General features: G+C 48.7%; 1 protein-coding gene across 1 annotated transcript in view; it reads left to right on the forward strand.

Moving 5' to 3' along the window:
- The first annotated feature begins 3,850 nt into the window (after window positions 1-3,850).
- Tmem178b (transmembrane protein 178B) overlaps window positions 3,851-11,091 on the forward strand; it is a 381,702-nt gene continuing 374,461 nt past the window's right edge. Inside the window, exon 1 of the mRNA XM_026788582.1 lies at window positions 3,851-5,795. Coding sequence (XP_026644383.1) covers window positions 5,414-5,795 — 382 coding nt within the window. The 5' untranslated portion in view covers window positions 3,851-5,413. The remainder of the gene's footprint in view (window positions 5,796-11,091) is intronic.

Raw genomic sequence — 11,091 nt, forward strand, 5'->3', positions numbered from 1 at the left:
CCATTGCTGTGATAAACACCATGACCTAAAGCTACTTGGGAAGCAAAGAGTTTATTTCATTTTATAAATCGCAGGCCACACTCCATTACTGGGAGAAGCCAGGGCTGGAACTCAAAGCAGGAACCTGGAGGCAGGAACTGAAGCAGAGGCCGTGGTGTAATGCTGCTTACTGGCTTGCTCAACCTTCCTTCCTGCAGCACCTGCCCAGGGGTGACATCACTCATAATGTGCTTCGCTCTTCCACACCAATCATCAATCAAGAACATGCCCTATAGACTTTCCTATAGGCCAATCCTACAGAGGCATTTCCGTGATTAGGAGTCCTTCTTCCCAAATGCCCCTCACTTGTGTCACGTTGCCATGAAAACCAGCCAGAACAGGTGTGAAGCAAGTGTAGGACAGCACCTCTGCTCCAGGAGGACTGCGTTCCAGGAAATGAAGGGGGCCTCTGATGATATCTCCACCTCTGACTTAGAGAAAGCTGGCAGAATATGAACATTGCTTCAATCAAAGGTGTGTGTTTGAGTAAACAGAGCTCTTAATTTAAAAAGATGTGGATTCCACAAACATAAAATCAGCGCTCCTAAGAGAGCACAAGATGATGATGTGGACTTCTGCAAGGAGAAGTGGGGTGTATTTGAATTCTACACCGCTCATGTAAAACCATGACAGGATGCCAGAGTTCCTTCCTAGGTGTACCTGACAACCGGATGCAGCACAGGGAAAGAATGGGTAAATGGAAACTCTCTAAGCCCCCTTTCCATGGAGAAAAAGTGACTTCATGATGACTGATATCAAGTATGAGAAAGGTGGCCATATGGAGGGTGGATCTGATATGGTCCCTGGGTCTCCTAAAGGCAAAAGTAAGAGCCAGTGGCTGGAAGTTAGAGGGGTCTGGAGTCTGACTCAGTACAAGGAAGAGCTGTTTGTGCGGCCCGATAATCTAGTAGTGGAGTGTCGGACTGCTTGTCCAGAGATGGACTTTGTCACTGTGGCAAGTGTGTAAGCAGAAACTGGCCTTCACTTTCTGGGAGACTCTCCCGAGACACACACATCATTTTATGTTTGACTCTGGGGTCACTTCTGATTTTGAGGTTTTATGACTTTAGGACAGCATTAGTATGAGCAGGAAGAAACACGAGAAAGAAATGCTATAGCTAACAGGGTAGAGGAATTTGAAGCTATATTGTAGAGTTAAAAAGAATAAATCATAGTGGGGTATGGAAGCCAATAGCACTTGGAAGTCTGGGGCAGGAAGACTAAGTTCTAGGCCAGCCTGGGCAATCTAGTGCCATATTGTCTCAAAAAAATAAAACTGAAAAAAAGTGGTGTGTGTGTGTGTGTGTGTGTGTGCACACGCACATGTGTGTGTGTCTGGGGATGTGGTGGTTTGAAGAGGAATGATCCCACAGACTCATATATTTGAATACTTAATCAATAGGAAACGGCACTACTTGAGAAGGGTTAGGAGGTTTGACCTTGTCGGAGTACACGGAAGTTTGTTACTGGGGCTGGGGCTTTGAGGTTTCCAATGCCCAAGCCGGTCCCAGTCTCTTCCTGCTGCCTGTGAATTCGGATGTAGAACTCTTAACTGCTTCTGCAGCCACGTTTTCCATCACGATGATAATGATTTAAACCTCTGAAACTGCAAGCAAGTCCCAATTAACTTTCTCTTATGAACTTGAGTTGTGCTTGGTCATGGAGTCTCTTTCACAGCAACAGGACACTGTCTAAGACAGGGAATGTAGAGCTCCTGCCTAGACTGTACAACAGTTTGGTTCTCAGCAGAGCACGCACACACAAAGATAACCACAACCACAACAAAGAGACAATGCCATCTAAGCCGGCAGTGGTGGGGCACACCTTTAATCTTAAAAAAAAAGTCTAGATGAAGCGTCCATCACATTTTTAGTCTTAGGCATCAGTGTCGTTTCCATGACATATGGCTATACGGCTGCTCAGTTACACTGACCAGTAGGACACAAATCAGGACCTTTTGTAGGACTTCTGTGTTTTCACCAAGGACAACAACTTCAAGATAGCATGTTTGTGATGTTCAGGAAAGGAGAGGGTCGTATCCCACATAGGTCCCCTTCCTATGTTTCAGGCTGGGCCTGAAACCCTGAGGACCATGGGAGAGTGGACAAAGCTCACTTTCGAAAGCAGGCCTAAAGCCAGGGAAAACGTTAAAAAGTGGAGGAAGAAGGGTCTATGGGTGGGTTGGGGTCGTTTGAATAGAGGAACACGTGTGCTTTCCTGCACGCCCGCTGCCAAAGATCCAGACCTGGTGCTGAAGACTGGAGAGGGACCCAGAAACCTGGGCTATAGAACTCATTTTGTTCTGGCTCCCCACTGACCTTGTTTGTAGGTTCAGCTTCCTTTCTGTTTGTCCTGCGGGAACCCTAGTCGTGGAAAAGCACTTCTGCTCTGCCTTAAGAAAGAAATAGCTTTAGGAATGTAAGGTGTCTGCACGTGTGCCAAGTGCTTCTCTCTTTCAAGGGCATAAGCAGGAAAACTGATGAGAGGAGAAGGTGGGAAGACGCTGTGGCCAAAGTTGCCCAGCTCCACCAGGGCATCCCGGGGAACTCTGAGGATGATGCGCACTAGGGCACTTGCCTGCAACTTTCAGACCAAGCGGGCATCCTAAGGACTGTCTCTGCATGAAGTAAATCCCACCACAGAATTTAAGGCTCCAGAAAAAAAAAAAAAAAAAAGGAGGCACGCCCCTCCCCCACTAGATGGCACTGAAACGCCTTGTTCTCGATTTTCAAAATGAAGAGAGGAAAAAAAACCAACTAAAGACAAAAAGAATATGGTGGAGGTGCGTTCATTTCGACTCACAAGCCCTGCTGTGCAAAAGCTGGGTCCCTAGGGCAGCTCTTTATCCCGCAATGGGGGACCTCGGCTTTGGAGAGAGGGTGAAACCGAAGGGGGAGCTTTAGAATGATATCCCTAGTGTGTGGAGCTGGATGGGAGGCTCCCAGCCTTTGCGGCTGTCTCACGTGAGAGAAGCAGGGGGCTGGGTAGGGTGGGGATGGATCCGTTAGCTGGGGCCCACCCCTTCAAGGTCTGGAGTCCGGTACCACCTCAAAGAGGTCCTGCAGAGGTTAAATCCAGCGGTCATGAGATCACTGACAAACCCCACACCGAGGTTGCTTTAACTCTCCCTCTCCTCCAAAATATCTACAACAGCCTTCTCCACCCCATTGTGATTCTCTTCTGGTCTTAAATGGACCATGCGGTCTCCTTTTCTTGCTGAAGAGTCAGGGGAGGTGTGTGTGTGTGTGTGTGTGTGTGTGTGTGTGTGTGTGTGTTGTGTCGGGCGCTGGCTTAGGATGGCCGAGAGCCTCACCGCTGCTCTCTGCTCAGCTCCAGGTGGAAATCACAGTAGCTAGTAAGGTAGTGCTTATGGCTTTCTGGGGGGAAAAAACAAAGATTAAACGAACGGGAGACACTAGCGGCCGAAACCCGGGGCACAGGGGTTCACTCAGAACTCGTTAAAGACGGTTCTCTAAACCTTTTTTTAAGAAAAGAACTGTGGCGAGTTTAAGGGAATTTTCCACGGTCAAAAGAGAAACAGGAGACGTGGGCACCAACCCTAAATTTACAATAATACACATAAACATGCTACATGCCACATATATGTATATGTGCATAAATATGGATGTGATGGAGCGCATACCTACCTAGACACCATTCACTTGCCTGGCCACAGAATAAGGCTCAGACATTTCGTGCGTGGGAAATTGGTGCGGTTCAACTTTAAGAAGGCTAGAAAAATAAGAGATGAGGCTCACGTTGCACGGATGACATCACTAGCTTTTGGCTGCGCGCTCCGTGTTCTCGGCTGTGGGTTTTAGCCAAGGCTGCAGCGCCTAGAGGCCGAGCGAGTGACAGCGGCTTCCTAGGGCGCCCACACCCGGGCAATGCGATTTCTGGAGCCCCTGGGGCGCAGGCTAGGCTCTCGCTCCTCGCGGGCGTCGGCTGAGCCTGAGAGGCCCGGAAGCCTCCGCGGCTCGAGGAGGAGATAGGGAGGGTAAGCTGAGCTACCGAGGCTCCCTACCCCCCCCCCCGCCCCATTCACCACAGTGCGGGGAGCTGGATTGCGGGACGCCGAGGCCGGGACGGGAATCCTCTGCAGGAGGCCGAGGGACCCTGCGCCTCATCGCCTGGGTGGGCTGCGAAGAAAATGGTGCAGTCTGAGAGTGGCTGACCCCAGCTGGCCAGAGCAAGCGGGTGCTGGACTGCTTGGGCTCAGGTGGCAGCGAAGGGGGCGGGTTGCTTCGAGCAGCCGGGTCCTGGGTTTTCTTCGTGCCCGCGGCATTTGCTTAGCACCTGGGCAGCTCCCACGCGGGGCTGCGGGAGACTAGGTGAAGTGAGGCAGAGGGGATCTTGGAGGAGGCTGGGCGTACACATTCCAGGAAGAAGGAGCTGGAAAGAGCAGAATGATACCGAGAAGGCTGGCGACTGGGCCCGCTGCGCGCCACCCCTGAGCGACCTGTCCATGGTGTTGAAGGAGCTCGGAGAGCCCTGGGTGCGCCCTCCTCTGTGCAGCCCGCCCATAGCTCCTGGCAACTGCCGCCCAGTCTCTGCAAACCCCGGGCCGGGAATAGTCGCCTAACGCCGCCTGGGTGTCCCCGCTGTCCAGAAGCTAGACAGTCTGAATGGCGAGGCCAGAGGCAGGCCACCCGGGAGCTCGCGGGGAAAGGCTGTCCGAGATGGTGCGTCCTCGGGCAGTTCACCTCTGAGAGCACGCCTGGGCCAGCAGGAGCCAAGGACCTATTGGTGATCAGAGGACCTAGGCTTTGAAAAGACCCGACGCAGAGAGGAAGAACAGTTTCGGACGCACGTCCCCGGCCTTCGGCTGCATATCGAAAAGGGGAGAGTCCAGGAGAACGAGATCCAGGGCAGCCGGGCGCGGGCGCAATCCATTCCTTCGGCGTAGTGCTGCGTCCTCACACGCCCTCCCTATCATTCCCAGGAAGCCAGGACAGTCACTTCGGTCAGCAAGCTGCGCAGAGAAACCCAGCAAATCCCGCCGCGGTCGAGAGCACTTGGTATTTAGTTTGCGGTGGCCGGGCCGCTGGCCGAGGAAGAGGCTTAGGACTGTCGCCTCCTGAACGGTGAGAAGTGGCGGTGTTGAGTTCGCCGCCACCGGAGAAGGCTGCACCAGCCCGGAGGATGCTCAGGACCCCGCGGGAGCCTCTCCGTAACAGAACTTTATAGGCTGCCCGCCCCGATCCCCGCAGTCTCCCGGCTCCGTACCCGCAGGTGGGGGCCAAGGGGTCGCCGCGGCGTAGATCCCCTCCAGTCCCCACCCCCAGCTCGGCCGCCCTCCGCTTTGTTCTGGGCGTGCAGAGGGAAGGCGAGGCTGCGGCGGATCATGCCCATGGTGTAGCCGCCAAGCGGAGGCATGGCTGCCGGAAGGTTACTGCTCTACACCGGGCTTTCGCTAGCGCTCTGCGCCCTCGGCATGCTGGCTGTGGCCATCTGCTCCGACCACTGGTACGAGACGGACGCCAGGAAGCACAGGGACAGGTGCAAGGCCTTCAACACCCGCCGGGTCGATCCCGGCTTCATTTACAACAACAACAACAACTTGCCTCTGCGCGCGAGCCGCTCGCGCCTGGACCGCTGGGAGGGCAAACTCCTCCGGGCCCGGAATCGCCGGCAGCTGTTCGCCATGAGCCCGGCGGACGAGTGCAGCCGGCAGTACAACTCCACCAACATGGGCCTCTGGAGGAAGTGCCACCGGCAGGGCTTCGACCCAGAGATCGCCGCCCTCATCCGGAAAGGTAAGCTCCAGGCGCGAGGCGTGGCGCTGCAGAGAGCCAGGCGCCTCTAGGTAGGCCCTGCAGCCCCTTGCCTCTCCTGTTGGCCACAGGCGACAGCATCTCCTGGTTCTGAGTGGCTCAGTTATCCCGGCCTGACTGAGCCTTGGCATGGGCAGAACTTGCCTCTCCATAGCTGTAATAGATTGTGGTAAAGCTTTCACTCTCTTTGCTCACCTGCCGTTTTGCTCTTGTCTATCCAGATTCTCATGGAATCTCCTGGACCATTTTTATTTTTATTCTTAAAATCCAGAGAAATGCCTCATCAGCCTTTGAGAAGGAAGGGAATCTCCAATGCTGTTTCTGGAAAAAGCCCTTTAAGGGTGATGTGTCAGGGGTAACTGGCTCCGAGTTTTAATTTCTGTTTTAGATGTTGAGCTGCTTCGAGCAAGGGAAACTGGGGGTGGGGGTGTCTCCCAGAAAAGGCCGTATGGACCCCAGAAACATTTACTTAGTAATGCACTGTAGAAGTCATGGTGTAGGTATTGGCCATATAAATACCAAGAAATTCTAGCCCCGTTTTACAGTAGCCCAAAGTGGCTAGTGAGCAGCATTCCATTACAGTACTTAACTTCTTCCTTGGAGACAGAAGTGACTGTCGGTTTGCAATGAACGTCAGCAGTCTAGTAAGCCCCCAAAGTCAACCTGAGTGGGCATACCAGGAGGAAAAAAAATACTATTTTCAGATTTATAGAAACCACTCAAGGCATAGAAGACAGATCATAAGCAAACATTTGCTAATGACACTTGATATTTGAATATGATCATATGCATAGGAAAGTCTGCTTGCGTGATGCATTTTGTGAATCCTGTGTATGTTGGGAACCATCCTGTCTCGTCAGTCTGCTGAAATACTGTTCACTGTCATGTGCTTTGTTGAGGAGGGGACCGTGTTCTTTTCTATGATGGCTGCACCCTGGGAAGATGTGCAGATTTCAGACCTTGCTTCTCCCCTCATCTGTCACTCTCTTCAACTGCTGAGTCGTTGACAATTGTGTTAATATTTGCAAATGTGCCGAGACATAAAGCGATTTTTAATTCCTCGCATCACCGTGAAGTTCATTGATATTTTAAAACAATATCTGAGAGAACTGATGTACTTTGAGTTGCAAAAATGTTGAGGTTATTCAGAAGAAATTGTTGATTTGAATACACACACACACACACACACACACACACACACACACACACACACACGACCACTACCACCACCAATCATGTAAGAATGATTAGTAATGGGGTAGTGGGTACGGTCCAGGAGGCCACTTCACAGTTAGCAGGTGAGAAGGAGAGTCAGGAAAGAGAAGGAGTGAGTGTCCATCTTGGCATTTGTTGTGTAGCTTCTTGGGGCTGACTAGGGATGGGCATGGCAGTGCTCACAGGCACTCCACCTGCTTCCTGACAAGGCTCTTGTTAGTGTGGCCTGATCCAGGTGGAACTCCGGGAAGGATGCGAAAGATATTATGGGGCTGGACCGAGGAGCAGGAAACCAAAAGGAAGCAGAATTATTTTTCACAAGGGGGGGGCGCTTTATAACTGTTTTCAGGTTAACGATGTTATTTTATCTGTGCTCTGCTTTCTTTACCATGGAAACGATAGGTAGCTAGCTGAAGTGTTGGGGAGAGCCGCTGATAATGACTGGTGGGCTCTGACAAGATTTGTTGAAGGACATCCTAACATTTCCTTCCTTGAGCCTTTTTAGAACAGACTGGTATCCTCTGTCTGGTATCGGCCAGCCCTACTTAGAGGAGGAGGGAAATGGGGTTTGTGGCTTCTGGTGGCTCCATCCAGGTCTCCTATTCCATTTTGCCTGCTTGGAGTTCTGACTAGAGAGGTTGACTTGGTCTGTGCATCAGAGGGACTGGTTACCATAGTGACACTTTCTTCCGGTGAAGCTGGAAACGGGAAGGGATAGGGGGAGGAATGAACAACATTTTGACTTTGTATCGACTGATTTTTTAATTGCAGCAGCAGAAAGTGGACACGCACAGCAGGGGATTGAATACACTGATACCCAGAGTTGGCAGGGCATTGTATTTCACTTGAACTAATGGAAATGCTGTTCCCCATCACCTCAAACACAGCAATCACTGTCAGCTGCAAGCACTTGTTCACCACGGTTGTTCCTGTCCTTTTGGCATTCTTGTTAGGCATTATTGAGATAGATGGCATGCTGGGCGTACAAATCTTGAGAGACCTGGGTCACCAGCTTCATTTTTTTTTAACCTTGTAACATCATCTTCGAAAACCAGGTCTTCCCTTTCCAAGCAGCAATAGACATTTTGTAAACAAGTGCATTTTCTATTCATAGAATTTATAGGCAGTTCTAATAACATATAGAAAGCAATTTCTAGTTTAACCACCATTTGTCCTAGAAGGGTGGAGTTTAGAAGGATGTTAACATTGATACTGCTATATTTAAATTTAAGATATCTTAAGGAGAGATGTTTGTCTCATATTTTTCATTAGAAGCCCTGAAAAGAACTTAGATCTTTATCTCTTTTTGAAAGATATCCTATTACAATTGTGTGAGATATATTCTGGGCAAAGGAAAAGGAAAACCAGAGAAAAGGTTGTTTAAAGTCTATTTAAAATGCTATGGGAAAATGTGAGCTGTGTCTTTTTTCTTTTTTTTTTGAGACAGGGTTTCTCTGTGTAATAGTTCTGGCTGTGCTGGCTGTGCTGGAACTTGCTCTGTAGACCAGGGTGGCCTCTTTATCCCAGGTTCTGAGATTAAAGGTGTATACCACCCCCACCTGGCATGAGTTGTATCTTAATGATTCTATTGCCCTAAAGGGTTCAGTCACTTGTTAAGTCAGTCATTGCATTGAAAGTGTTGTTTGTTCTTTTGAGAGAAAACAAAACCAGCAAATGAATAAGAAAGCAGAAGTCAAATTCTACCAGACATGAAGATGAAGTATCTCTGATTTGTGTGCTTTCTGCATTCTTCCTGATGCCTCAGGCCATGGCTGTGCACACCAGAGTGTATCTCTGGCAGTGCCTCTTGTTTCATTATTGAACAAGGAGTCCCTGGATAGCAGGCAAAACACACATTTGGAGCACGCATCCACCAGAGCCTTGGTTTTTGGGAAATACCTCATAAAAATCGGGTTTCTAAATGCATCTATCCAGAGCCAATTCTAGTTGTGTGGGAATACAAATAATATATTAGTTGGGAAATTCCGATGATAAAGAAAAAAAAAAGAGAAACAACTGTGACTACGAGTCCAGGTTAATATTATAACAGATGCTATATGAGACACCGAAGAAGGATTTCTTGTGCTAAAGCTGTGCCAAGGAATAAGGGAAACTCCCAATTCTTTTTGGGTAGCATCTGCCATGGAACAGTCACACATCATCCAAAGTCATCATTTTCCATGTTAGATAAGATTTTAATTATTCTTTTCTTGGAGGTTGGATTGCATCAATTACTCCAAATTCTCATGTGTCTTAAGCAACGAGGAGTCTTAAATCATGTCCCCTTGCTTCTAAACCTCATCCTGGTCTTTCGGAAAAGTCAACACAGGTGCTGGGGGCAGATCAATGACAAGACCCATTTTTGAAGTCCAAGAGACATCCAGGTAGCTCTAAATAGGCTTGTTCCAGGGATTCTTTGGTTTGTACCGAAGTGCCACATTGATGAAGTTTGAAATAAGCAGACCTTTAGCTGATCTTATTTTAAAGATAAGGTCTCACTATGTAGTTCTGACTAGCCTGGAACTCACTATGTAGACCAGGCTAGTTTCAAACTCACAGAGATCCTCCTTCCTTTGCCTCTAAAGTACTGGGAGCAAAGGCATGCCCAGCCTTTAAACTGAAAAAGAACTTTTTATTGTTTTAAAATTTGCTTTATAATAGACTTTGGTCCCAGGAGTTTTCATGATCATGAAGTAGTTGTGCTTTGAAAATAATTTTAATGGAACACTGTGCGTATTTAAATTTTAATGCTGTAATCAGGAAACACTTAGAATAAACACATGTGTTATATGATCTCTTGGCACACAGTGCTAGGTTGCGAGATGAGTAAGACCTGGCCCTCAAAGTTCATATAGATGTTGGTGACACAGAGAATACATTACAACTACGTAACGAGAGAGTCGCCACAGAACTAGATCCAGAGGAACATGAAGGAGGTGATGGCAACTCTTCGTGGTGGGGCTGAGGGTGGGAGAGTAGAGACAGTTGCTCCTAGGAAATGAAATCGGAACAAGGCTCTGATGAAGTGTGGCCAGGGAAGGACATTTCAGCAGGGGGCTGACATTGGCAGAGCCTTGGAGGGGTGAGAAAACAGGACAGCCTGCTGAGAGCTGTTTCTGAGGATGAGGAGGAGCAGTGTAGGAGCTGGAATCAGGCAAGGTCCAAATCCAGGAGCTTGTTTACCAGACTTCCCAGAGCTGCACCACCCATGTGTCTGTTTGAGTATAGAGGAACCACAGGTAAGTAAGCTAAACTCTTTGTGTCCTTAGCTGCGCATATCACATCACAGATACTCAACAGCCACATGTGGCCGCTGGCTACTGTTTTGGGCCATGCAGACTACTGCGAAGGTTCCCACCATTAGAGAAGACTTTTCTGGATAGCTCTGTGCAGAGCTCAGAGCCTCCAAGATAACAAGCTGTATTTCAGATGAGGATAATCACCATTGCATGGGCGTAAAGGTCAGACTCTACAGTTTAGGAGACTTTTTGCTTTTTGAATTGTTTTGGGTTTTAGTTCAGGGTAATTTCTGACCCTGTTTTGTAAGTTGTCCAGCATCAGTTAACAGAATTTGTATATGCTTCACTCTTTCCCAAATTTCAGAAAAATGTCAGGCTATGAAGTAGGCATGGTGGTTCCTTCCTTTAGTCCCTTGGGAGGCTGAGGCAGGGGAATTGCAGTGAGTTTAAGGCCATCCTGGGCTACATAAGTGAGTATGAAGTCAGCATGGGCTACAGAGTGAGGCTCTATCTAAATTTAATAAAATTCAAAGTTCCCACTTAAATAACAGCTCCACTTGATACCAGGTGCTCATCTTAAAGCTTTATATACTTATTAATTTACTGTTCCTAGCAACTCTATGTGGTGATATTCCTATTATTATGTCTTTAGTTTTTGAGACTTTCATGTGAAAGTACCATATTGACACAATTCCAGTCTTCCTCTCCCCACTTCAGCCGCTCCCACGTCACCCTACTCCCTCTGGGACTCATGACCTCATCTTTAACTATTACACACACACACACACACACACACACACACACACACACACACACACACACAC

This window comes from Microtus ochrogaster, unplaced genomic scaffold (assembly GCF_000317375.1).
Source record: "Microtus ochrogaster isolate Prairie Vole_2 unplaced genomic scaffold, MicOch1.0 UNK4, whole genome shotgun sequence".
Classification (NCBI taxonomy): Eukaryota; Metazoa; Chordata; class Mammalia; order Rodentia; family Cricetidae; genus Microtus; species Microtus ochrogaster.